Source organism: Theobroma cacao, chromosome 6 (genome assembly GCF_000208745.1).
Source record: "Theobroma cacao cultivar B97-61/B2 chromosome 6, Criollo_cocoa_genome_V2, whole genome shotgun sequence".
Lineage (NCBI taxonomy): Eukaryota > Viridiplantae > Streptophyta > Magnoliopsida > Malvales > Malvaceae > Theobroma > Theobroma cacao.
The window spans coordinates 22,910,893-22,938,469 of NC_030855.1; the positions used below are offsets into that span (position 1 = coordinate 22,910,893).

The 27,577-nt window shown below is 38.6% G+C and overlaps 5 protein-coding genes and 1 non-coding gene across 6 annotated transcripts; 2 read left to right on the forward strand and 4 right to left on the reverse strand.

The window, feature by feature from the left end:
* Positions 87-4,208, reverse strand: LOC18596665 (nucleobase-ascorbate transporter 2). The gene is made up of 13 exons (XM_007025285.2): positions 3,739-4,208; positions 3,557-3,654; positions 3,188-3,364; positions 2,601-2,701; positions 2,433-2,508; positions 2,279-2,338; positions 1,811-1,995; positions 1,558-1,654; positions 1,330-1,475; positions 1,168-1,259; positions 994-1,071; positions 720-880; positions 87-635 (listed from the first exon to the last, which is right to left on the reverse strand). The coding sequence occupies exons 1-13, from the start codon at positions 3,827-3,829 to the stop codon at positions 423-425; spliced, it is 1,575 nt and encodes a 524-aa protein (XP_007025347.1). The 5' UTR covers positions 3,830-4,208; the 3' UTR covers positions 87-422.
* Positions 5,613-5,693, forward strand: TRNAL-AAG. Its single transcript has one exon. It is a non-coding gene; the product is annotated as a tRNA-Leu (tRNA).
* On the reverse strand, positions 6,829-9,761 carry LOC18596666 (SAP30-binding protein). The gene is made up of 8 exons (XM_007025286.2): positions 9,213-9,761; positions 9,071-9,113; positions 8,759-8,967; positions 7,998-8,199; positions 7,661-7,792; positions 7,465-7,556; positions 7,260-7,378; positions 6,829-7,088 (listed from the first exon to the last, which is right to left on the reverse strand). Exons 1-8 carry the CDS (start codon positions 9,579-9,581, stop codon positions 7,022-7,024), a joined length of 1,233 nt encoding a protein of 410 aa, XP_007025348.2. The 5' UTR covers positions 9,582-9,761; the 3' UTR covers positions 6,829-7,021.
* Positions 11,151-15,035, reverse strand: LOC18596667 (probable LRR receptor-like serine/threonine-protein kinase At2g24230). Its single transcript, XM_007025288.2, has 2 exons — positions 12,538-15,035; positions 11,151-12,195 (listed from the first exon to the last, which is right to left on the reverse strand). Exons 1-2 carry the CDS (start codon positions 13,934-13,936, stop codon positions 11,552-11,554), a joined length of 2,043 nt encoding a protein of 680 aa, XP_007025350.2. The 5' UTR covers positions 13,937-15,035; the 3' UTR covers positions 11,151-11,551.
* Positions 19,514-21,421, forward strand: LOC18596669 (CBL-interacting serine/threonine-protein kinase 12). The gene has a single exon (XM_018122923.1). It carries the CDS (start codon positions 19,698-19,700, stop codon positions 21,114-21,116), a length of 1,419 nt encoding a protein of 472 aa, XP_017978412.1. The 5' UTR covers positions 19,514-19,697; the 3' UTR covers positions 21,117-21,421.
* On the reverse strand, positions 25,225-27,147 carry LOC18596670 (CBL-interacting serine/threonine-protein kinase 20). Its single transcript, XM_007025292.2, has one exon. It carries the CDS (start codon positions 26,829-26,831, stop codon positions 25,407-25,409), a length of 1,425 nt encoding a protein of 474 aa, XP_007025354.2. The 5' UTR covers positions 26,832-27,147; the 3' UTR covers positions 25,225-25,406.

The following is a 27,577-nucleotide window of genomic DNA, read 5'->3' on the forward strand; positions in this document are numbered from 1 at the left end:
CCTTCAATGTTTATAGATTTTTTTTCCATTAGGAACACGTTGTTATAAAGAAACCTATAAACACATCTTGGCTTCTGAGACACGGATTCTGGTTGATTTAGAGATACTGTCATTCCTCAAAGTGCATCGCTACATCTAAATTTGCCGAGTTCTTGCAAATTCACTTTTGCAAAAACTGTTCAAAAGCAGCAAGCTCTGTTTGAAATTACACCCCAAAAAATTTGCTTAATTTAAAAACTAATTGGATTAAACCAGAATAACCCAAAGTCAAAATATACATAGGACCGATGATGGGAGATCCTGTCTCAGAAATGTAGAACACATGAAACCCCGTTTCATCCTTCACTAAAGGCTGTGATCATCATCGCATATGTCTTTCTGGAAGCAGTGCTCTTTCCTTGCATCTCTTTGATGATGACGATTTATGATGGTGGGAAGAAACGATTGAGGTTGAAAGGGAGTGTGTAAAACTCCTCATTCCGGTTATCTCCTTTAAATGTACGGAATTTAACCCACCATGGCATTCCTCTATCTCTGGCACTGTCTTTATAGTCGAGTGTATTGTCTAGGAATACAGCGATAATTAATGCAACAGTTGGGGATGAAAAGAAGATGGTGTTAAGGAAATCATTGAACTGCATGCCAAAGAAGAAGAAGTCAAGGCTATGTTTATCAGCAGAGGAGGTAAATAAGAAGTGCCACAGGGACATTTAACTCACCCATTCACCCCTGGTATGAGCAGGACCATGAAGAGCCTTGGCGGTGTATTCTCTAAAGTACTCAGGAACAGACAAACCTAAGAACAGGGCAACACCAGTGATAAAGAGGTTCCTCATGGAGTTCATGTTTGTAAATTGCAAGAAGGACAGCCCCACCGAAGCTGAAAGCAAATAAATAGAACAATAGTTAGAACTTAGAAGCAAAGCAACATAGCTAAAACTAGATCCCGCAAAAGGAGTTTGACTTGTACAAGAATGATTTTGAGATACTCACCAACAAGACCAAACAAAACACAATACACGGCAGCAAATATGGTGAAAGGTATCGATGCAAATAAAGCTCCAAATTTTCCTGCAAAGATGAAAGAAATCAACTCTTAAGTCAATGCCAGAAACCATGACAGACAGAGATTCTAGAAAATCGCCTATTTAGTAAGTTGTGACTCACCTAGTATCGAGAAGAATATCATAAAGCCAGCTGAGATTTGAATGACTCTGCGGCTTCCAACACGAGTGCTTCCAAGAAGCCCCACATTTTCTCTGTTGTTTTTCCTGGAATTAGTATATTTGCAAAAAGAGAATTTTTCAGAGCAAAAGCAAAGATGCTTACACAGAGACTGTTGAACCGGTCAGTGTTCCAAATAATCCGTCCAGAAGGATCCCAATGCCTTGCCAACCAATGCCACGGCTAAGAACATGAGCTGGAGGTGGTGTGGCACTGGCTAGACGTGAGGCAGCCTTGTAAGCTCCGGTTGACTGCCAAAGGAAATATTATTAGCTTTGAGTTACTAATTAAATACATCTATTTAATTTATTTTCTAGTTTTCAGGACCAGTACCTCAATCAATGAGACTAAAACCGCAGCCATCATTCCAAAAGCATGACCAGCATCAAAAGTAGGAGCACCCCACTGTAGAGGATAAGGTATCTTTATCCTGATCGAAACAATTTCAGTCAGATAGGTAATACACTAAGAATTCAATTGGATTCAATTTTCTATACTCTCTCTTTCTCTCTCTCATAATTTTAAATTGTCTTATGTTGTCTCAGCATGCATAATTCAACTGGTAGGAAACAGCTTTAGTACTAACCATGGAGCAGAAGAAATGAGGTTGGCCTTGTCAGTTCTGCAATTTAATTGGGTTAATTGTGGACGATGTTTGTATGCACCGCTTGCTGTCAAGAGATGTGCATATGCCCATATTACTGTGATCGATATGAGGAGACCAAACCGCTCCAGTATTGGCAGTTGTTTTGTGAGGAAATTCTTCAGGTACTGTTTTTGACAGAACAGAATAAACAAAAGAATCAACTATTGGCATATGTTTTGTATTACATGAATGTGACTTGCAACTTAGAATCTGACTATGGAAATCCAAATGCACTTTGAAACAGATGAAGACACTTTGCAAGTGTAGTCTTTCGTCTTTAAAACCGATTAGATACAATATGCAAGCCACTTGTTCTAGCAACCACCTTTTGCCTTTCCATTTGACATAACTGCTTTTAGTGCAAAAATGTTAGTCTGTACGTTATATTCCTAGAATAAATAGCTGTACCTGGGAGAACGCTATAAATAGAATAAGCATTGGGATGCCAATTTCCACGCAGCGACCAACCTGATACAGAGTTCATAAAACTACAGGAGTGAATAAGACAAGAGGAAATTCTCACTTAAGAAATCAAATTAGCATCATAGGTTCTATGTTATACCACAGGGAAGCCTCTGTCAAACAAGCCAAAGCCCACTAGTGCAATAACTGGAACCATTCCAAGGGGGCTGAAGAACCTGAAAAGGAGAAAGGTACATTAAGTAAATAGTTCTCAAATTGTGTTTCCTGAATTTTGACACTGAAAATTTATTTAAGATCAAAGTTGCACCTGGAGCAAATGGCCCACATCTGACTGTATCCCAAAATAATTTGTATGCTTGATGCTACTATTAGTGCACCTTGGACAGCCCTCATAGTGTTTAGAAATCTCTGCATACACATAAGACCAACTAATATTGAGTTACCACCTCTTATTCTTTAGTCTGAAATACTAGGTGCCACCCAGCCCAACTAATAAAGTGTCCTGAAGCTTGTACAAGGGACCTAGTACAAAATATGTCTCCAATTAAAGTTTTGTTTGGTTTAGGAGACATAAGAGAAGCATGGTGCACCATGCTGATAATTTCTTGTGCTTATTAGATTTATCAATAACGCCAAACAGTATAGGCAAAGGCAGGATCACAATGACTCTGATGTGACTCATTTGAAGACTTGAGTGCATGCTAGCATTACAAAATCAATACGAGATATGTTTAGTTAATAAAAATAAAATCCAACTGAGCAAGTGGGTCACACAAATATTGACATTAGTCCTCGAGGACTCTCATTTTCCACAACAAGATTGAACTTAATGAGAAAAAAGCTACTGTTACAAAGTAGGAAGATAGGGTAACCCGGCCACAGAATTGTACTCACCACGTGGTTGTCCTCGATACTCGTCAAGGAAGTATCGTGAATTATTGATATAATGGGAACCATGAAGGCATAAGACCCCCCAATCACGGTAGGTAGTCGAGTCCCAAACAGTGTCTGTAGAAGTGTATTGATCCCTTCAACAAATAGCAGTGTCTGCACCACTCTTACTTTATCATCCTAAACCATCAAAAAGAAAAATTCACGTTAAATAACAAACAATAAAAGTTGAAAATTTTCATTTTTTTTTTGTTGGGTTCATGGATGAATCAAATAAGTTGGCTAGTGAATATCCCAAGCTCCTGATGAAAAGAAAAGTAAAGAGAAGAGAATCAATGAAGACTGTTATCATTACAAGTCAAAGTGACATACATCAGTTCCTCCCATCAAAGGAACAAGAAAAGAAGGGATCATCACAGCAGTTCCTAAGGCCAAAATGTAATGTTGAAACCCCAAAGCTATAGCCTCCCCTGCTTCCACAAGCAAAAGAAAGCGTTACAAACGCAGAACAAACCAAAAAGATGCAGCTGAAAAAGATTTAAAAATGGACACACCCCAAGAAGGATTTGAGTCAATGCAGTACTCTAGGCCTTGAAGTTGGTCCATTGGTGGGTGGCTTATTTCTTCAGGTTTCGGAGCTGCCATAGCTTAAACACCTGCTTTTTACCCTCTAAACTCAACTGGGTATTCACCAAATGAATCAAAGAATCGATAGGTAAAGCTCAAAGCAGAGAAAAAAACAGGTGAATATCCACTCAAAACCTTTTAGCCTTAGTGTGTCATGAATCAACAAGGAAAAGAAAAGGAGAAGAAACTGAGAGCGCGAGGTACATAAAAGAATCAATTAATGCTATAGAAACAAAAGAAGAGAGAGAGAAGCAAAAGAGAGACTGAGAAAAAAAGGGCTGTATAGAGACTAGAAACGAAGTGAGAAAGCAATGAAAAATTAGGCACTTTGCCGCCCACTATAGAAGCTTTCTTCCCCTCAGCCTTCACTGCCCTTTACTCACACTGTAGAGTCAGTTTTTTCTCTCTCTTTCCTTTGTGTTTTTCCCTGCTTTTGATTTGTATACAAAAAAGTTCCGTTAACTTTTTCTGTTATCCCCAAATTACCCCTTAAGCATCCTGCCAAACCCAATGTTACCGTTGGTCCCATTGCTCATAAACAATAAATATTATTACAACTCAACTTTCTTTAATACATGTCCCGGATTTTGTTTACCCCAGCCAGGGTAATAACAGCAAATTGCATGTAAGAAACTGGAATTTAATTTTGTTTTTGGTCATAAAGTGAGAATGGCTTCCCCATTTTGCATTTATTTGTAATTATTGTTATAATTTTTTTATTGCCTTGAAAGGAGAGAAAAAGGAGAGGTGGGGGCATTGCCCTTTCAGTTTCAGTCAAAAAAGAGTTTTAGTGGATGATGATCCTACAAAAGTAACGCATTAGCTATGGAATACCATCTGAACCGTCGGTTTGCTACTTGCTATACATCAACGGGGCTATAGTGATCTTTAGAGAGAGATAAGCTCCTCACCTTTTTATTTCTCTTTTCATATTTTCTGAGGATATGTTAATTAGGGTTTAAATAAAGAAGAATCTGACTAGGCCCCAACGTGGGCAGGGAGGGGCGGAGGGGGAACAGTGTACGATTCTCCAACGTCTCTAATTTGATGCCAAGACAAGCAGCATAGATCTTTGAGCCCAAACCATCCCTCCCTCTCTATATATTGCTCATTTTTTCACTTTTTTCTTGCAATTTTGGCAGCAAATTTCATGCTATTTATGCCTCTCTGTCTCTCTCTGCCTGCGCACACCTAACTGACCAACCAATCATCTTTCAAATAAATAAATAGTACTATAATTTTATCATATGGCTTTAAGAAGGAAAAAAAAAAAAGAACGAAGGGAATGGAAATAAAGAAAAGCAATTCCCATTGGTTCTTTTTCCTGGTTTTCTGCTATGGGATATAGCCGGTACTCTCATAGGTGGTAGTATTACAGTATTGAATATGTCCAGACTTAATGAACTGAAAACCTTTATGATTGCATAATTTTCTTTTTGGTTTTAGGCAATGAGAGGAAGAGGAAAATATTAGTGCACAGACATTCTGTTATTTGAATGTTAGATTATTTTTTCAACTACAAGTGAGACGAAGGAATCAAATTGTAGAAGAAAAGGATGGGAGCAGTAATTCAAAAGGAGACATGGCTCTGCAATCTGTATGTTTATATATTTCTTCATGTGAGCCGTCAATCTCTCGCTGTACACCAGGCTTTATGTAAATGTACGGGAATTCAGTGTCGAACATGTCAACTTGGGTCCACTTTACCTGGAAAAGGGTGTGAAAGGGAACGGCCAGAGAGTGCATGCATTTAACTATTGTCGTTACCCACAGATGGGAAGCCCTGTTTCAGGACATCAAAGTTGAGATGGCCGAGTTGGTCTAAGGCGCCAGATTAAGGTTCTGGTCCGAAAGGGCGTGGGTTCAAATCCCACTCTCAACATCACTGACATGTTTTTAACTTGCCTAATGGTAATGGTAGTCTGAAGAAAGAAAGTCGTTGTTGGATAGGCAGAGCCCCCATAAGCTTTAAAGCTTTAATGCTCAAAAGATATCCGAGATTCAAGACAAAAAGAGGTCAAATGACGGGGGAAACCAATCTATGTACCATATTACACCAAAAGGACATACTAGAGGGAGCATATCAGATTCATACAAAGAGAATTTTCAGTACCAGTCGGCGTCTACTAATTGACTAGTTTAAGTTCCATACAGAGACAAACATACAAAACGCACCACCTAATAGCATGGGGTGAGAGAAAAAACAGTTGGAAGCATATCTCACTCGAGAAGAAAAAGATACATAAACTGGCATCAAAGGCCACGAAGTATCGTACGAGGATAATAGGGATTCAGATCATGCATGCAATCATGGAAATTCATGTCTTTCACGGCATAGGACAAAGAGCTGGTCGGAACCAAGGATCATTTTGTCGATAGGAAGGCAAAATGCTTTTTGATTCTTGTAGCTGACCGGAGGAGTACCCAAGAGTAAAATGAAACGAACTGCCTCCCATTATGAGTGAAAAACATCACCCAAGAGACTAGAGAGAGCCCTGTGAATACAAAAGCGAGAATGTGCTTGATGGAGAAGACAATGCGGGTCATTATACCCCCATTTGAATTATTGCATTCCTTTCGGTTACGACTAGCAAAGTGAGTATAAAGGGATGATTTTGACTTTGTGAAATGGAATTTTTAAATACTGCAAAAAGATGCCTCCGATCTTTCCTGTTAGCAAATAAGAATGCATGCTCTTTCGGCATTTTAACTTTATCATGAAGATGGGTCAAGGTTGCTGCGTGAAAGCTGGCGCGCAAAAGTTTAAACCTTCTCAATACAGCTGGACAAGTCTTAAAAGGTTAGTCCTGATATGAACAAGGGATCCGTTCATAACAGCTGTTTTTCCAAAATATTGGCCTGAGTTCTGCTATCAATCAAAGGATATTTCTCTTTCACAAGAAAAACTTTTAAAGGATTTCCCTCGGACAGTTGCACTCTGCCAGAATGAAAATCAAGCACAGACAAAAAAATTACAGCTCTAGACATGAGAGAGAGAGAGAGAGAGAGAGAGGACAGGCTGATCAAAGCATGCATTATATCACTAAAGCATCAATATGAGAGTTACAATTAGGTAAGTGATCTACAAGGTACAATGTAGTTGTATAAATTTTACTGTTGGCATTATAGAGGTGGAAAAACACGGAAGTATGTTGTTTAGCCTCAAAAAAGTTTTTGGGAATACTCTTCCAATAATTAAAAAAGATCAGCTCAAGATCTTCTGTCCAACCTCCTTTCACTGGATCTCTTCTCTTCTGTCTCTCGCCGTTTTTGCTGCCTGCCATTTACCAACAAAATCAATTAATAAGCAATAAGCACTAGCTCTAAGTTGGTTCCTTTAATAACTAAAACCATGTAGCCATGAAGATGAAACTCTAGTCCAGGTGGAAAATGCATGAAATCAAGGAGGGAAGATGATAACAATTTTCCAGCAAGTTGTGGGACTTACGCAAAAGCTGTGTACCCAGTTCCAGCATTAGCAGCTGATAACAGAACTGTATGTGCTCCAACAGTAGATAGAGAATCCTGCGCTCCAACAGGAAGAGGATTTCTTCTATCACTATCCACCTGGAATTTAAATAAAACAATGAGATAGTGACTTAATTGATATCAGATATCTTATATGTGAGAGAGCTGCATAGACAGGTTAGAACCTTATCCCATTTTGATTTCTTGTTCTGTCTACCCTCCCGCACAATGTTATCAACTGCAGTTGGAGCAGAAGGCAAGCCACCAGCAGCCACAGCTGAAACACCTCAATATCACTCAATATAAGAACACCATCACAAGATCTTGCACTAAGAACACTGACATGAGAAGATATTTTCCACCAAAAACAAAAAAATCCACCTGCAATAGGCAGGCCAACTTTTGGGGCAGTAAGAACTGCTCCGGGTTGACTACTGCCAGATACAAATTCGACCTTTTGATTCTTCTTGCTTTCTTGTTCCTTCCTCTCCCTTTCCCGTTTCATATCAGCCTCTGCATTAAACAAACAGGTATACAGAAAAATTAAATTTAAAAAGAGTGAGAAAGCCTAATGGGATCAACAGCAAAAGCTTTGATGAAAACAATTAAAAGAAAGTAAAATTCAACAGTTAATACTTTGAATACATTCAATGTCATTAAAACATGGTAAGTGTTTTCAATAGATAAGGGAGAGAATTATAGAAGGAAATGCTCTAACCTATTTCATCATAGTAGTCGCTTTTGTCATATCCATGAGGATCAAATACATCTTTACTGAAGCAAGATCCTATCTGATCAATATCTTGATACCTCACAGCATGCAGCAAAAAGTCAGGGTTCCGATAATCCTTCCTATTACGAACTTCTGCATTGAAGCTTTTTCCAGCTCGCTTCAAAAGGAGAAATTTATCTATCTTCCTCTGCAGTAACATGACAGAAAGACATGAAGGTCATGATAATATAGAACTGAAAACAAAAGGAACATCGTTTAGATCATTTAAATTGTGTCAACAAGGGATACGTTCATTGAGCTAAAAAGTGCAATAGGAGCACAACAACCACTACACGTCTAAGGATTCAATATCATGAGCTACCTATCTTTCAGTCAGCAGCAAAGAGTGGGGATAACTGACATTGAAATTAACTAAAAACCAAATGAAGTTCAAAGCAAACCAGGCTATAAATTAGACAAACCTAACTCAGCCCCATGAAAACCAGAATCAAAAAGAGCTGCATCTACAACTGACACCGTGTTGAGTATCAGCAAATCTTCATATAGCAAAAACAAATGCCTTAGCTACACTTACCCTATTTCATATCTCATAAATAGCACACAGTGCCAACACAACATTTTCAGTCCATCTCAACATTATAGCATCCACGTGGTTTACACAGGACTATGCAGGGTTCAGGTCAGGCTGTTTATATAAGATCCAAAGAATTAGAATAACTGACCGCTAGCGAACGAAAGACACTTACTTGTAACTCCTCTGAGCACTTGGCTTTCGGTGGCGGGGGAAGAAACTTATCCAACGGATCAACATTCTCCACAGCAACAGGTTCTTCAACTTCTACACCTTCTGACTCGGTCACAGCATTGTTCATGGTCTCAGGTTGTGATGGTTCTACATTGGATAATTGCGGAGTCACCTGAACAGCTGCTGGTGGCGTTTTTCCTTGAAAATCACCTGCAAACAAATACTAAATTAGAAAGCTAGCTATTTCGTGAGTAACATTTTAAGTTAAATTTATCAAATTAAGAAAAAAAGAGAGAAATAAATAAATAAGTACCATTAGTAATTTGATGCTCTATACTACTTCCTAATTCCCCTTCCTGCACTTGAACAAGAAAATCAATCTAAACCACACGTCATTAAAAAATCAAAGAATTCACAAAAAAGACCCTGCCTTTGGTGCGGCGGAGAGGGGTTACCTCGGGCTCCGGTGACATGGCAGCTTCATCATGGCCGTAATCAACAATGGTCAGCCTTCCTCTACCACTTCTCTTCGAAGAAACCACTCGCAGCTGTTGCTGCGGCGAGGAAACAGAAGGCTGAGGCGGTTGTTGCGAAGGAGTGGAGGTTTGGTAAGGAAACGGCGGCGTATCATCATTGGTTCTCGCATCTTCTTCCAGGTTTGATCCTCTGTACTCGTTTTCTTGTTCTGGTTGTTGCTCTTCTTCTATACCTTGTTGATGCTGTTGATAGTAGTCTTCTTCGGCGTCTTCCATTTCTTCATCATCTTCATCGTTGTACATGGATAGCAAGGCAATTCCTTCGGATTCTTTCTTCCTCGACGCCATGGAGTCTAGGGATCCTGATGTTTGGCGGATTTAGAACTGGATTAGAAGTTGGTGAAATTAATATCGAATTAGGGCTTTGGATTTGAATAGTTGGGGTTTAGTTTTTCGGAATCGGCTGATATTGCCGCAATGCCAATAATTTGTGGGGCGAGGGTGGAGGACCGGGCAATGGGAGGCTGATTTTCGAGATGCGACTGAAATCGGGATACGGCTCGCTGGGCTGGAATCTGGATCTCAAAGTGGGCTAGCGTCCAAACACAAGACTGAACCGCACAGTATTTTTGACTTATATAAGCTGAGAAAACCATGGGCTCTTCAAGAAGAGTGAGGCTTCGGCTTAGTTTGGATCAGATGGCCCATTGGACTTGGACCATGTGAAATGTATAGAGATTCCAGCCCAACCCAAGCGGCTCGTTTTAGCTATATTGAGTGGAAAAAGATTGAAACTGAATGATTGGATGACATAAATTCCCCTTACTTTGGACCTCCATAACTGTACATATGACTGTCAAACTTGCACTTTGCTATATCTCTAAGTAGGTACTGCTAACTTAGACCCTATGCTTTATAATTAGCTTTAACAAGCTTACCAACCTTTACAGTTAAAGCGAGTCGATCCCAAACCCAATTCAGAAACAACCAACAATTTCAGTGCAGTATTTCCACGCATCTCTTTTCCTCTACACATCCATGGCTATTTCCTTTTGGCTATTCTCAAGAAAAAGAAACACATGGAAACAAACAAACAAAAGTCTCATTGAAGCTTCCTTTGCCTTTTCCTTTTGCATCTCATGTCATGTACTTCCAAACAACTTTCAGCTAGAAAAAAAAAAAAAAAGATGAGAAAATTACGACTGTGAGATCTTTCACATCCAGAGGACTCCATGGACCGCTAAAAACTTTTCATATGAAGATCGATTACGTTAAGAGAAAGACTCTAAACAAAATTAGACAGTGACATTTCGATGCATTGTTCTTTATCAAGGAAGCTTTGCCCTTACAGCAATCATACATGAATATGTGTTTGTTTTTGTTTTAGCACTTTTGGCAGGTTTTTAGACCATTCTATGCCACGATGATCTATGCATCGCATACAAACTTTTCTAAGGACTGGTTAAAGCTCGTTTCGTTCTCCTTGTTTGAATGTTTTCATTCTGTAAACCTTTTGTAAGCTTTATCGTGTAGTCTGGTAGTGGTTATATGAGGGAATTCCACAGAATAAACTATGAACGTGTTCATCCCACTAAACCAGACATTGGATTGGACACTGCCAGGGGACAAGAATAGCCCACAAATTTGACTGAAAGCCATCTTCTATCAGCCTGTCTGCAGAGCCACCATGCCGCCGGTCGATTTGAAGCCAGAAAAACTACATCATAGATTGATATACCAAGCTTGAAGGCAAAAAACTGTTCTTCCAAGCTTGAAGCATCCCCCCAGAGGCGGCTGGAACGCGTGGGTGCTGATATTGACACTGATAATGATTCATGAGATTATGTTACCAGTTATCACATTTTACTTTTCCAAAATGAAAGGGATAACCATGACAGAAGAGAAAAAGAAAAGACATAAAACAAGTATTTAAAATTTTAAAATAAATGAATAAAGAAGAGAAATTAAAAGCATGGAGATGATGAAGGGTCCCCGTGAGAAGAGACAAGCAATAAGTGGGATTCTCTCCCCTCTTTTAGCTTACCCCACCTCCTTTTGTCTACTTTTTTTTTTTTTTCTCTTGTCATTTTCCTTTCTTTTTGGGCCCATTTTTCCTTTTTCTTTTTCAATTTTTAAAGCCTTAAATTCTTGTCTTTATATACACCACAAAAGCAAAAAAGAAAAAATCCAAATCGAGAGACACCCAGGCATGGTCCTTTCCAAAAATTAACTTCATTTCATTTCTCATGTATTTTCACAGCGCGTGATGTAACCTCGGAAAAGTATTGGGGCGTGGGTGCTACTTTTTACCCATGAAATCAGTTGAAATCAATTGCTGGATGTATGTCTTTGAGTAAACCGAGAACTTGCTGTATGGTGGGCCTTTTCGCAGGTAACTCCGCCGTACACAAGTATCCAACTCGGAGACTCTCCACCATCTCACTCTCTGATTCACCGCCGAGTCTCAACCTCGAGTCCAGCGCGTCAACTCCGACTCCTTCCTTCACTAGCCTCCTCACCCACTTCACGTTCTCCTCCGTCCCCTGCTTCCCCGTCAAAAGCTCCAGCAACACAACACCAAAACTATAAACATCCATTTCCGCATTTTTTTCATCTTTTTTATCATCCCTTTCCTTTTTACACCCGATATTCCTAATCCCGAAATCGGATATCCGAGGTTCGAGGTTGTCGGACAGTAGGACATTGGAAGCGACGAGGTGGCCATGGCTGGAACCCACGTGGTGGAGGTAGGCGAGCCCACGAGCAACTCCGACTGCGATGCGGTGGCGCGTGAGCCAGTTGGTTTTCTCGGGCGAAGAAGTCTGGGACCCCGCTCCGTGGTGATATTCCCACGTGTCGGTGCTCCAATCCTCCACGTTGGATGGCCCCGTTGGAAGCTCGTGTAACCAACGGTGTAAATCCCCGTTTGCCATAAATTCATGTAATACAAGCTTCTCCTTACCTTAAAGAAAAGTTAAAAAAAACGAAAAGGAAAAACATCAAAGATTTTGTTGTCAAAGGATGCTGTACTAGATGTTTAAAAGAAAAAAACAATTCATAGTTAATGAGGTAGCAGAAAGAGCTATGCATGGGATCCAAAAGAACCGCCAAAATTCACGAATGTCAACATATGTAATGATGGCATGAGTTAGATTTACGTGACAATAGATGCCAAGCAGTCTATGCAGTACGACAGCCGACTGATGTTTTCAAATTTTCAAACAAACCCGTGAGGCTATTTAATGCAAGAACCTTTGTTTAGTCAAATACCAGAGATGTAATAATAACGATTTGGTACAGTTACCTGCAATGCAATAACCGCAGAGAGGCAGCAGGTTAGAGTGTTTGAGCCTGGAAAGGTCTTCAAACATGGCTATAGCGTCATCATGATCAACATCTCTGGCATGTTCAAGGACTTTGATTGCCACGTGGAGGTCACCTGGGAGGATGGCTCTGTAAAGGGGTCCACATCTGCCTTCGGCGAGTACGGACTCCTTGCCGAAGTGTGACGTGGCGGCCATCAGGTCCTTGAAGGTCAAGTTCATCAATGGTTTGGAGGACATGATCACTGGTGCAGAAGTTGGTTCTTTGATGTCTGCTACCCACGATGAGCCCGATTCTGTCTCGAAAGAGAATGGCCCTGATTTTTCCATCTTGAAATTTGGTTGAACCGGTGTGGAGATTGCCCATTTGTTTCTCCTCGCGAGTTTTTTTCTTCTATACGTACAGAAGAAGCAAAACACGAGTGAAGCAAGAAGAAACCCTGTACCACATGACAAACCAATGACCAAAGCTTTGGTCTTTGAGTTGGTTTTATGTTTTTTGCTGTGTGTTTTGAGGGGTAAATGTTTGTGGAAGACTTTGTGATTTGGCGTCAAGGAGTGAGTTCTAGTGTGATTGCTTGGTGTTCTTTTTGAAGTATTGAAAACGAAATTTCCACCGTGAAAAAAAGCAGATTTGCCAAATCTTTGCAACTTGTCGAAACCAACTGAACCGGTGAAGTGGTTGAGCGAAATGTTTAAGAACTTTAAGCTATTGACTGGGGGGAAATCAGAAGGGAAAGTACCGTTCAGGGAGTTGTTTGATACATCTAAGTACTTCAATGAATGAAGAGCTGAAATGGGCTTCATGCTGCCGGAAATCTTGCAACTTGAAACATCAAGGTGCTCGAGCTTGGTAAGGTTGGTGAACCCAGAGGGAAGAGTACCAAGATCATTGTGTGAAAGATCGAGAAATTGAAGGTTGGAAAAACCAGAGAGTTTAACCGAGTTGGTGAACCTGTTAGCTGAAAGGTTTAGCAACCGCATCGATGAAGACGAACCATTTCCCGAGGTGGGTTCAAACCCAATAGTCCCTCCAAACTTATTTTTGGACAGATTGACCTCAACCAGCGTATGAACAGACCAAAGCCAACCTGGAACGGAACCTTGAAGGGAATTGTTGGAGAAATCAATCGTATGCAACTGCGACATGTTCCTGAGAAATTTCCATGAAACGTTACCAGTCAAATTCTTTGAAGGAAACTTTAATACCTTTATTGGGGGATATGAGCAGTTCACGTCCTGGGATTTCAACCAAGAGATATTGAATCCAGAGACTGATTTAAAAGCTTTAGAAACCAGTCCGTAGTCGGTACTGTTGCACGTAGACTGTACCGCTACCACCAGGGAAAAGAGAAGTAACGATCTGCCAAAAACTTCCATTTCTTCACTTCAAGCATCGACCTTTATTGCACTTCTTATGCATTTCCATGCTCAGAGATAGAGGAGAAGAAAGGAGGGGGGTAGAGTGAAGACCGACATGAGAAAAAATTGTATTATGCTTGACTTTATCTTTACGGGTGCGAGGCGAGGGAGAGAAAGAGTAGTTGGTTACTAGGTCTTCTTTTATCTCCGAGGGACTGCGAAGTTCATAGATTAGTGAAGTAGGATTGTGGAAGTTAGCGGCGTTGGGTTTTAAAAGGGAACAGTTAACGGTGTTAAATGTATTAAAGTGCTTGCTGGGGTTGACTGCATAATTTATCACTTGCGACTGACTTCTGCCTCAGGTAGTCATAAATATCACCATTTGCTGATGCGGTGATTGCTGAAAAAAGAAATCCTTGCATGGACCAACACCCTTTGGTTTGCTTGCGTTTGCTTCTTTGCACTCTTGGTGATGGAGTTTGTTGCTTTAATCTTTACTGCGGTGCTCGTTTCTTTGCATAGTTTGGACGGTTTAACCATACACAACCAAGCTTTGCTTCACCCCGAGTGACAAAAATAAGCTCATTGTTTTGTCAATGGGCCCCGTTATTGATCAATGGCAGTACGAAGCTTTCTCAAGAACAGAACGACATCATGGTGGGCATGCAAATGATGCACCCCCCATATGCATTTCTTTTTGGGGTCAAAGTTTGGTGTTCTTTCTGATAAGTTGGATACTGGAGATTAATGCAGTGACTGGGTCTTTGCAGATGGTGAGGTCTAGCTGTCTCAGAAAAGAAACTTCCTTATCAAAGTGGGAAACATTGTCATTGGGTGCTGCGGATCAAGCTCCACATTTGGGTCATGATTCTATTTCAATCTTCAATTTTGGACATATATTTTGAAATAATCACTAGTTCTATCTGCTTTTTGACCCTTCACCATAACACAATTGCAGTGTATTTCACAAAGTTTGTGTCTACTTCCTGTCTCTGTCTTTTTATCTACAGCTAGCATCCAAGCAAAAAATCTATCTCCACTTGGATTTTGCTTTGTTATCTCACATTGGAAAATGTCGTTCTTCTTCAAAATCAAAGCCTGCACTTCATATCTCAGAGAATCCTTACTTGAAATGTACTCTCTTTCCAAACTCATTTGTGTAGTCAAATCAAATATATTTGAAGAAAGATAATCGAAAAAGTTGCAAGCATTTGTTAATACTCAGGTTGCAGCTTTTTACTAATAATCGTGCTGCATGCTTATTTGTTTAACAAGTTGAATATCCATTTATAGATTAGTATATAGTTTTAAGAAGTTGAACAAAAAAAATATGATGTGAAAATGATCAAAGAGAATAGTTGCTTCTAATCATCACTTTCTAGATAATGAAGAATTTTTTTGCACTGAAAAAAGGCATTCCCCCCTTAACGAACCCCAACCACAACAATTCCCCCACTACTCTCTCATCTAGCAGTAATGGGCAAACAAATCATTAATGAATTAATTTGCTTTAATTATCACATGACATGAGTGATTGCAGCGGCTCCACTACAATTCTTCTGTAACTGTTTGACAATAAAGCAAATCTACTTTATCAATGAAATGAGAGTGGCACAAACCTGGATATATATATTCAGACCATCATGCTCAAAGAACTTGACCCAAAAATTTAACAATAGTTCCATCATACTATCCAAATTCTGCTCATAGTTAATGTTCTCCTTTAACGTCTCGTTTAGTATAATTTTTTCATAATTATGCGTTACATGTTCATTTTTATATCATTAACTAAAAACCTTAATTTTAAAATCTTTCATTTTAAACTCCAAAATTTTAAACTTTAAATATTGATATGAAATATGTTAAAAATACCTGAAGTAAAATTATAAAAAAAAAAAAGCTGCAAGTAAAGATAAAAGATCCATATTCACCCAAAGAAAGGAGTCAATTATATGCATTCAAATTCAAAGCATTTTCTCTAATTAAACAGAACCCACCATAATTTTGGCTTAATTTATGCCCTGATGAAGTACAATTAATAAGCAATAGAAGGTGGGTTTGGAAGGAGGCAGGCATAACTTGCCCCATGGTTTCCGTCTGCAGACCTCACCCTTGTCCCCTCACATGATTTTTGGCTTAATTATTCCATCGTTTTTCTTTTATCATCATATATAAAACCATATACTCCTAGTAATAAAATAATATAGTCGTATTTGAACTTTGTTTGGAGGGTAAGTTGATGGTTGGAACGGATTCACCTAATCCACAAAATTCCAACCCAACATTCCAAAAGAATGACAACTAAGTTTAAGCCCTGCCCTGATCCCACCTAAAAGTTGAGGGGCAGAATGTTAAGAACTGCTATTTTTATGTATTTTATCATCATTATGTTCAAATTGATATAATAATCCATCTATCTTTCTACCTAGTACACCTTGGCAGGTTAATATAATTTTTTATTTACCTGTGAGCATGAGTAGTGGGTGACAGCCCAGTAAAAGTTGGAAATCTGTACTGCTTTTGGCTACATGTATAATTGAAACGAATAATTTACAAAATAACTAGCAAACAAGAAGAACTATAGAGTATGCTACAGTCTATGATGATGCCGTGTGGTTTACCCATGAGAGAACCAAACCCTACTTTACATGGATTAAATTATCATCTTGATCGTGATTGATTCATTATTAAATAGAGATATCCATCGTGAATGTGAATTGGGTTAGGAATGCAATTCCATTTTGCAACGCTAGACCAATCAAAACAACGAACTGTGGGGGAGAGTGGCCTGGGATTGTTGATGGATCAACATTCTTAGCCCAAATAAAGTGGGCTACCACAATCAATTACAATTTTCTGGCCCAGAAGACTAATCCCATTTATGAATTGGGAAAGAAGACTAGTACAAGCATGACATGACAATTACCGAGTGGGGGAAGACATGAGTAGAGAAATCTAACTTGGGTTTTTAGTATTATCTTGCATGTGGATTGGTTTTATTTGTTATATAGCAACATGCTAAATATATATGATTGGATTCTTGTAACGCTAATGACGTGATCATCACTCACAAAATAATTAAGCAACAAAAATTAATTTTGTAAAACGACGAGTCATTCATGGACACCAACAAACTTGCAAAAAAGGGTCAAAAAGAGCTGGAGATTAATAATCTTTGAAGCAATCTTTTTCTTACACCAATCTTGTCCTTGCAAATATATGGAAGGTTAAAAGTTGAAAACCTAATCAAAGTATGCATTACACTTTATATATACATATATATATATATAGACAAAAAAATATTAAAAATTATAATTAAATCAAGTACTCGTGTATAGTTTTTTTTTTGAATTATTTTAAATATACGTATCATTATCCTTCCATACACTTCGTAAATAATGCTAATGGGATAATATTTTACATTTCTTATGCTAATCTTGATAAGTACGGAAGACAAAGTATGAAACATATACAAATTTATTTGAGAAAACTAATTGTCTTATCGTATCTTCCTTAGACTTTAATGAAGATATTTAAATTATTTTGTCCTCAAATTGATTAGATTTGATATCTTGGGTAGATTTTGAAATGGAGTCACAACTCAGAAGTGTCAGCAAACACACTTTCTACGGAATTCTGGAAAAGATTTCACCAACTTTCCGAAAGACGTAATAAACAACAGAAATAACCATGTTTATCCTTGCATGAGGGCCAAAGGCAGATTGTCAAGGCACTTTTTGATTCACGCACTTAAAACATTCATCATCCCATCCAGCAATCACCCAATCACATGGAGTGCAATCATCAAAATGAAAGAGGGGGGCACAATTTTTTTTTTAAATTTATTTTACTCATTTGATTATAAGTTCACTACTTCCTCGAAAATGAAACAGGCAAAAAAAAAAAGAAAAGTCAAAGTTCTCTTATTGGTTGCGCGTCTTTAATTCATCACCGACCATCAGCCTGACTTCCGCATATCCACGGCAACACCACAGTTATAGCCCTCGGATCCCAAAAGAAATCTCGCTCTATGTCATATCTAGCGGTGATTGAATGCAGATTGCTACATGCTGAGTTGATTTGGGCGGCAGGGGATGAGGAGAAGGGCGAGGTTCAAAAATGAGATATGCCGACGTGTAGTGCACGTATCCTCATACGCACCGTTAAGGAAGGAACACGTGGTGACCGGCAAATTGGGAGATCGGGCTGTTTGGTAGGGGCGGAATAGTTTGGTTTGTAAAAGATGGTTACTGGTCGGGCCTGTGTACGCTTCACAAAGAGTGACGTAATACGTTACACTTATACATCGATCGCTGTCCTCCCGAGTGTGTTGAGCTGTCACGTGGAAAAGGTCTCCGCGTCTCTCTCCTCGTTAATCCCCACGTAGATTCCTCCCGTTGTTCTCTTTAATCAAATGAGAGAAAATCATCAAATTATCATAATAATAATTTTTTTAAAAGATCATAACAGTAAATATCAAGCGGGGAAGGTTTATGTTAAATCAAAAAATTATTGTAAATGTAGAAAATTTCCACCAATGAATGATAGCCATTTTCAATAATTTGAATAGTGGTAGTTAAATAAATTTGATATAATATTTAAATAAACCTTTAAACTATTTTTAAAATATTTAAATAAAATTTTATTTTTTTAATGTGTTTAATCAAATTCTTATATTTTTTTTGAATCAAATAAATTCTTATAATTAATTATTGATTAATTATTTTTAGTGAAAATATCATTTGTCATTTTATATCTATGTGGCATTGACATATTATTAATGTAATAATGAAAAATATCACATAATTATGTTATTATATCAAATTAGTATGTCATATAATTATTAATTATGATATGTTAATATATCATGTCAGCGTTACGCGGTATAAAATGACAAATAAGATTTTGACTAAATTATTAATCATAAAGTTTTATTTGATTTAAAATAAAAATAAAAATATTTATTTGACTCAAAATAAAATAAAAAACTTGATTAAACATATTAATAATATAAAGACTTATTTATATTTTTTAAATGATTTAGAAACTTTTTTTTATATATTATATCAATAAATTTTTATAAACAAAAGATTATACTCTCGTAGAAGACTTTTTTTAATTAGGGAACTGTTTTTTTTTAAGTAAACTCCACCTTTAATTTTGTGTTTTTAACTTTTTTTTCCTTGTAGTATCTATTTTTCTTAATCAATAGCATGTGAATATTTTTGAATGATTACATTGTCTCAGACTACCGATAAAATTATCAAAATATTTTAAATTTAAAATTAATATATTTATTCACGCTTAAAAAGTATTTTGTAATTTTACTAATAAAAAATTAATACACCCCTAGTAATTTCAAATTTTTTAAAAATTAAATTCTACCTACATAGCTTGTAATTTCAATTTTTATCACATTTTGTGTTTTTAATTTTCCGATTAACATCGTGTGATTTTTTTTTAAATGATAACTTAGAATTGTTGAGAAAATTCTTGAAAAAAACCTGGCATGTTAACATGTAAGTTCAAAGAACCCTCTAAAACAAAAACTAATAAAAAAAACCTAAAATAGAAAAACAAACACAGAGTATATTCCCCTCTTGTTTAAAAGCATCTCCTTTCTCCAACCCCTTAACAAATTCAATTTCTTTAGACCACTCAGTCTCCCACCCAATAAAAAGGTTAAAACGAACACTCTCAGTTGTCCTCCTTCGAATGGCCAATCATTAACCATTCAAATTTCATTCTTTCAAATAACCAAACCCTAACCTCCACCGCAATGGATTGCAGCTCCGTCGCCACCGCCAAGAAAGACGCAAACGGTGGCCAAGCTCTTCTCTTAGGACGCTACGAGGTCGGGAAACTCCTCGGACACGGCACTTTCGCTAAAGTTTACCATGCGCGCAACGTCAAATCCGGTGACAGTGTAGCCATCAAAGTGATCGACAAGGAAAAAATCCTTAAAGGTGGCTTAATCGCTCACATTAAGCGCGAGATCGCCATCCTACGCCGCGTTCGTCACCCGAACATCGTCCAACTCTTCGAAGTTATGGCCACCAAATCCAAAATCTACTTCGTCATGGAATACGTACGCGGTGGCGAACTCTTTAACAAAGTTGCCAAAGGCCGATTAAAAGAAGACGCCGCCAGAAAATACTTCCAGCAATTAATCTCAGCTGTCAATTTTTGTCACGCGCGCGGCGTTTACCATCGGGACTTGAAGCCCGAGAATCTACTGCTAGACGACGGAGGGAATTTAAAAGTCTCCGATTTCGGGTTGAGCGCGGTTTCGGATCAGATCCGGCAAGACGGTTTGTTTCATACGTTTTGCGGGACCCCTGCTTACGTGGCACCGGAAGTTTTGGCGAGGAAAGGATACGATGCGGCGAAAGTAGATATCTGGTCTTGCGGGGTAATATTATTTGTTTTAATGGCGGGGTATTTACCGTTTCACGATCACAACGTTATGGCTATGTACAAGAAGATTTACAAGGGTGAGTTCAGGTGTCCGAGATGGTTTTCACCTGAGTTAACTCGGCTACTTACGAAGCTTCTGGATACGAATCCGGAAAAGAGAATAACGATTCCGGAAATCATGGAGAACCGATGGTTTAAAAAGGGGTTTAAACATATTAAGTTTTACATTGAGGATGATAAATTATGCAATGTTGAGGAGGACGACGATGACGTGGGATCATGTTCGGACCAGTCATCATTGTCCGAATCAGAAGCTGAGTTCGAAACTAGGAGGAAAGTTACTTCACTACCGAGGCCGGCTAGTTTAAATGCGTTTGATCTTATTTCGTTTTCCCCGGGGTTTAATTTATCTGGATTGTTTGAGGAAGGAGAGGAAGGAGCGAGGTTTGTTTCCGGGGCGCCGGTTTCGAAAATTATATCCAAATTGGAGGAGATAGCGAAGGTGGTTAGTTTTACAGTGAGGAAAAAGGATTGTAGAGTTAGCTTGGAGGGTTCTCGAGAAGGGGTGAAAGGGCCATTGACAATTGCTGCTGAGATATTCGAGTTGACGCCTTCTTTGGTTGTTGTGGAAGTGAAGAAGAAAGGAGGGGACCGAGGAGAGTACGAGGAGTTTTGTAACAGGGAATTGAAACCTGGGTTAGAGAATTTGATGCTGGAGGAATCACGATCTACTGCTGTCGCTGCTGCCGATGTTTCACATTTACCTTCGGATTCGGAATAGAGAGAGAGGGGGCAGGGAAAAGGGTAAGCCTTTCTCTTTCTCTCTGTTTTCTTTTTCTTTTGCTAAGGCTTTTGTATCATAAAAAAAGTTATTCTTTTCGATTTTCATTTTATGTTACTTAGGCGGAGCTTTAGATGACTTGATATATTTGTATGATCCATTCTCGTATCGGGAAGGATAGATTAGATTACAGAGAATTGAATACGAATTCCTACTAATCTTGGCAATTGGGTTTCTGGCTTGTATATTTGATATTTCCATCCACTTTATTGAGAAATGAATTAATGAGAAATTTAATTTATATATAGCCTTATAATTTTGACAATACTTTGCATTAGCATCTGGTATGGATGTATTTTTTTTTTATTCATCTGTTGCTGAATTTCTACATGCAACTAGCGTTTATGTTATCTTGATTATGTGGACTTTGGCTTGTTTGCTTTAAGGCAATAGCATATGGGAAGAATGACCTGACTCATAAACTTCACTCCACTATTTTAATAGCCTTAATCTCAAGCTACTTGAGGATTTGGAATAATGATTTTGTAGAAAAATAAAAACTCTAACCAGCAGAGTTTAGTATCTGCTGCTGGTAACAGAAAGTTTGTAGTTCTTCTTAGTTTCAAGTTTAACTGGAAGAAGTAAAATCTAATGTGAACCCATAATAGATGCGTAGCAGCTTTTGATTTGGAGGTTTTTGTATAAATATGGGCCTTCGATCCAATCTAGTTGAGTTGTTTTTCTTATGAGTTTCTCCTGACCGCTCAAAGTTTTGCTAGATAGGTAGGCAGGGCTCACTCTGTACGCACTTTTGACCCTTAATAAGTGAAGCAGAAAAGTGTTGACATCCTAATGTTCAATGGAAAATGTGTACAAGGAATCTACCTGTCTAAATTTGAAAGCATGTTCATAAACGGTTATAAGTCTCTAGCAAGAATTGCATGCCATGTCTCTTCTCTGTCCATGAGTTGCACATTGCTGAAATGCGAGCCACACAAGTAACATCTCAATTCAATTTCAGCTAATTTAATTTCATGCCAAATTACTCTAAACCCTCAGTTAGAGCTCCAACTAGTTGTCTGATGGAGTGTTGCTTTTCTATAAGACGGAGGTGGTTGAAAGGAAAAGGACTGCCGTGAGGATTGAAATCAAGTCTTTTATGCACTTCCGCTCCTTTTAATTTTTTTTGGGTACAATAAAAAGATTTACTTAGCATTTAATTCATCAGTTCGTTTATGTCTATTGATTTGAATTTGGCCTCTAGGATGCATTGGTAAAAGGCAATTGTACAGTTCGGCCATTTATGAGACATTGTTTTGACATTATTGATATGTGGCCCTCTGTTGTCCAAAGGGTTGCAACTATCACAACCCTGAAAATGAATATTGGAACCATTATATGCATGTATGGACAAATTACAGTCACAAGTTATTGCAATCAACAGGAATGGACTATTCGTACTCTTTTCTTCCTCTTTATCCTTGATGTCATTTTATGGGTCCGGGAGGTCATCCATGCAATGGCCTAAAATTAAAAAATAGCCGTAAACCAAGCCAGTTGGATCAGAATCTTCTGGCAAATGGTTCTGGCTTGATTCGATTATTATTACTCCGAGTAATGCTAGATGCTTCCTCTTGCAAATCAAGCTATTAATTAGCGATATGTTCATTTCGCAAGTTGCTTAAACGAATCTGACCCCGATGATTGGACTAATTGTTCCAACAGGCGTTCAAGAACACGACAGAAACCTTAAACAGCAAATTAAATAATGCCTTTGGTTTATTCTGTTATGGTATTTTGTTCATGCAATTGCCAATGTGCTTACCAAAAATGCCAGTTGGGTAGGCAAAGAGTTTATGGCTTTCCATTACTATTAGACCACCATAGGGATTCCTTGTTTCCGTCAAGATTCATTTGGAGAGAAGCCTAGATTCATGAGCAGCGAGCGGGGATGTAGATAGCATGTGCTTATTTGTACTAAAAAATATTGACTTATGGATCAATTTGATTGCCTTTACAGATGGTTTAACTTTAGTCACGCGAGTAGGTACTTGGGTAGGATTTATATTTTGTTTTTGTGGGATTTAGGTGGACCAATTTTCTGGGTCAAGTGCATTTTTTTCTGCTTGTAGGAGGCTTTAGCTATCAGTATACTATTCATTAGCACAGCCAAAAAATTAATGGACCACGTGCAGGAATTATGACATTAGTATGCGACTTGAAAGTTCAAACTAGCTTTCCCCTTTTGTCATTTTCTTTCTACAGTTTCAGTTATTTATTTATTTATTGAATGGACGACCTTGAATGAAATGGAGACACATAGATCAGAAAAGAGTGAAAGCCAGCATCACCGATTGAAAATTCATTGGAATTTTTTAGGCTTTGTTCGGATTCTGGACACATCTTTTGTTAACATTTTCTAGTGGAGATATTGATTTAATTAATCATGTTTTTTTAACGTTTCGGTTGTTTTGGTCAGCCGAAATCTTGAAAGGATTGAACTTTAAAAAACTGTCAGTATTTTGTTGTGCTGTTTCTGTTTTTTCTTGGCGCATCTCAATCCAAAATCTTTTTAAAGTGTAGATTTTCCATTTAATTGTCATTTTCTGACGGCGTCAAATTTGTCTTGTTGCAATGTGAGTATAGATAACTGGAGTCTCTGTAACTCAGCTTCGTTCATGAGATTAGATAAAAGGGTTGATAGCTGCAATGGGAGTTTTGGTGGAAGCAGGCATAAGTGAGTTCATGGTGTTCTTACTTCTCACTGAGTCCTTGGGGTTGCAGAGCAATGTCGCCAAAGTTTGACCACTCGGCTTATGCTGGGGATTATAGTCTTGCAATTGAGAGGAGACATTCAAACCTTGGCTTAATAATAACATGCACAAAGAGAAAGGTCCAGCGGCCAACTCACAGATATCAGATAGTATGAAATTTAATGACATGCGAGAAGCACTACTGACTGATGCAGGTCTAATTTCCAGTTGGGTTCTGTCGGAGCTTTGGGGAAAAAGGCAGGAGAAACTTCATATTTTTTAATGACAATTCAATTCACTTGCCGAACCTGAAGAGGATTCTTTCTTCAAAAGTAGGAATTCATGAGCTTGAAGCTGGGGATTCTTGGTTTGAATAGGTTGCCACACTTGGTCCTGAATTTGCAACTTATCTGACCATGCTGCAGAAGACGAATACCCCAACTACAAAATCCTGTCAGAGATTTCAGCTCTGGTGCCGATCAACATCCTACTAATTTATTTTCCAAATTGATACTACGGTATTGTCTTAAAGGGTATAGTGCATGTAGCTTTAATAGCTCGCAGCCTAGTCTGGCTGATACCAGGAAATTTTTTCACAATTCTGTAACTGCAGCCGACACTCAACTTTACTTTCAAGTTTCAACTGCTGAACCCACCTGCCTGGTGCTGCCGGTTCTTCTGCGGTGAAGTTAATGTCTCTTTTTCTTTTGGGGACAAGAAATTAAAATCTTTACTACTTTGAAACAAAGTACAAACTTAAAGCAGTTCATTATATGGTTATATAATGAACCTATCCTTGCCTCCTAAGGTAACATAACAGTTTTATGGCCCGGACATTAAAGGTAGCAAGTGCCTGTTTTGCTTTAGAAAATTCAATGCTGGGAATTGGTAAGAACATGCACATATCCATTTGTGGCCTGTGGGCCGTGAATCAGGACGCACCCTGGACTGGTATTGAGATTCAATTTAACAGCCAAATCCTCGTCTGCCCTAAAACATGAGCAGACTTATTCAACTTGGCCTTTGATCAGCTTCCAGTAACTATCAAAACTTGAGTTCAAGTTCACTGGCTCGGGGACAGATCAGAACCTCTAGTAACAAGTAAGAACTTACAGTAGAGGAACCAGAATGAGTGGCATCCTCCATGTATTGCACTTTGAAATCAGTTGAACTAATGCACCCCGACTTTTCCCAACAATTAAAAAAGATATATATGAGAAAGAAAATCAAGTCATCTGGACTCTGTTAGTGCTAACTGGTTAAATGCCATGGCGAGTTGATAGAGCCTTGGCATGTAAATCTCAGGCCGGACTTGTTTAGAGTCATCTTGTTTATAATTTTCGCAGAAAAGTTAATTTGTGCATAAACTAAAACCCTCTTTGGCAGAAATTCAATCTACAAGATAGGAAAAGCAATTGAAACTCACTGAGGGCAGGAAGCTCTATTTGGCAGCAATTACATATATATTTGAACCAAAAAAAAAAAAATTGTAGACACCCCTTCTATACAGGAAAAGAAAACCCAAAGCAGGTTCTGGTTATGATTGTTGCTGCTCATTTCCTTGCCAAGTCCACACTATATCCTTCAGCGAAGGCTTCAATTCTTGGTTACAGAACTTCTTATATTCCAAGGTATCCCCGGCGGTTTTGTTCAACTCTACCACATAAAAAGAAGGCGTAACTTCAAAAATCTCAGCATCTATAGCAAGCAGTCCTTTTCTCCCTTCCTTGCTGCCCTGCAATTTTACCTTTCCGTCCTTATTCTTGATGCTAAAACTCTCGGTCTGAGCTATTTGTTGAAATTTAGAAACGATATCTGTGGCTGGTTTTCTGGTCGTAAATCGTGAATAATTTCTTTGATCCAAATCTTTCTCAAACAAGCCTGATAAATCAAAACCTTGTGAAAGAGAGATAATATCAAAAGCATTGAAAAAACTCGGCCTGACAGGGCTTGTTGGCACTGCTGCTTCGTTCTGAGAACTGTTTTCACGACCTGAAGAGTCAAAGACAGCATGAACATCGCTAATTAACAAGTCTATGCGACGAGCGTGAGGGGATGGTGGTGGGCTATCGATATGTTTATACCCCTTCTTAAACCAACTGTTCTCCATGAGCTTAGCCACCGTGATTCTTGGGCTTGGATTCGGGTCAAGAATCCTTGAAAGAAGCTTCCGAACTTCTGGTGGAATCCATTGTGGGCATCTGAATTCTCCTCTGCATATCTTTCTATACATTTCCATGAGATTCTGATCATGAAAAGGAAGAAAACCTGCCAACAGAACGTAAAGAATGACCCCACATGACCAAATATCAGCCTTGGCTCCATCGTAGCCTTTCTTGTTGATGACTTCTGGTGCAACATAGGCTGGTGTTCCACAAGTCGTGTGAAGAAGGCCATCTTGTCTCCTTGATTCTTTCAAAGCACTCAAGCCGAAATCCGAAACCTTCAGATTCCCATTTTCATCAAGGAGGAGATTCTCTGGCTTCAAATCCCGATGATAAACCCCCCTGCTATGGCAATAATCAACAGCTGCAATCAATTGCTGGAAATAGTGTCGGGCGGCATCTTCCTTGAGCTTCCCTTTGGCAACCTTGTTGAAAAGCTCACCACCTCTAACATATTCCATGACAAAATATATTTTGGCCTTGCTAGCCATGACCTCGTAGAGCCGAACAACATTGGGATGCCTGACAAGGCGCATAACTGAGATTTCACGCTTGATTTGATCTATTAAACCCCCTTTCATTATCTTCTCTTTATCGATAACCTTAATGGCGCAGCTTTGCCCTGTTGTCAGGTTTCTGGCATGGTAAACCTTGGCGAATGTCCCTTGCCCGAGTAACCGCCCAAGCTCAAACCTGTGCATCAATATTACCCCTTTCTTCTCCATAATCTCTCCTTCTGCTACACAAATCAATGCTGAAGGTTCTACAGGTAACAATGAATTAATGGATAAAACCATGCACTTTCTTGAACATTTTGCTATGGTTTCTTTGGTTAAGAACCGAGACAATCAGTCCTTTTTGGACAAAGGACGAGAGAAGGGGCTAGGGGACTAAGCTGATTCAAAATTTGCCCTGCCAATCGGCACTAGGCCCGGTAAGAAATATTAATCCCCTTTGAAAATGGCACAAAACTTGGTATATTTTCTTTGTGGCAAAACTGCAAAAATCTTTACCAGAATTCCCCCCCCAATAAAAAAAAGACAGACAAAGAAAAACAGAAAAAGCAGACTTGTTCAAAAATAGCACAAGATGGGTGAGCCTCTATTATTGAAGGTCTGGACATAATATCCCTCCTATATATAGTCACTTTCAGAATGCTGATGTTTTGGATCTTGTAAACAGGGATCGGACGGCTACAATTATTATCTGGGTAACGTTTGGTTTTCATGCAGCATACATAGGAACTTCGAAGAAAATGCTTTCTCTAGACACGCGGCTGTTAAATGGATTAACATTGAATGATGAGATGAACATGAGAATCAAGTGGTGGACATCTCCAGCCAGTAAAAAACGAACTTCGGGAATATTGTGTATATACAAAATTCATGGAAATCCGCACAAATGGCACAAGATTTTTAGCATGTGTGGGAAACGGGGTTGCCCCGCTTTCATTTGATTAACTACTAGATAAGCTTGATTTCCTTGGCAGTTGCTTTGGTAGAACAAGCTGAATCAGATCCTTTGTATTTGGTAATCTAGCTTG

Coding starts and splice junctions, on each gene's coding strand:
- LOC18596665 (XM_007025285.2), bottom strand. CDS start 3,829: ATGGCAGCTCCGAAACCTGAAGAAATAAGCCACCCACCAATGGACCAA. Junction 1,260..1,329: donor ACCGGTTCAACAGTCTCTGT/GTAAGCATCTTT, acceptor GAAAAACAACAG/AGAAAATGTGGGGCTTCTTG. Junction 881..993: donor TGTTTTGTTTGGTCTTGTTG/GTGAGTATCTCA, acceptor ATTTGCTTTCAG/CTTCGGTGGGGCTGTCCTTC.
- LOC18596666 (XM_007025286.2), bottom strand. CDS start 9,581: ATGGCGTCGAGGAAGAAAGAATCCGAAGGAATTGCCTTGCTATCCATG. Junction 7,557..7,660: donor AGTTGGCCTGCCTATTGCAG/GTGGATTTTTTT, acceptor GAGGTGTTTCAG/CTGTGGCTGCTGGTGGCTTG. Junction 7,089..7,259: donor ACTGGGTACACAGCTTTTGC/GTAAGTCCCACA, acceptor GGTAAATGGCAG/GCAGCAAAAACGGCGAGAGA.
- LOC18596667 (XM_007025288.2), bottom strand. CDS start 13,936: ATGGAAGTTTTTGGCAGATCGTTACTTCTCTTTTCCCTGGTGGTAGCG. Junction 12,196..12,537: donor CTGCGGTTATTGCATTGCAG/GTAACTGTACCA, acceptor CTTTTCTTTAAG/GTAAGGAGAAGCTTGTATTA.
- LOC18596669 (XM_018122923.1), top strand. CDS start 19,698: ATGGATTGCAGCTCCGTCGCCACCGCCAAGAAAGACGCAAACGGTGGC.
- LOC18596670 (XM_007025292.2), bottom strand. CDS start 26,831: ATGGTTTTATCCATTAATTCATTGTTACCTGTAGAACCTTCAGCATTG.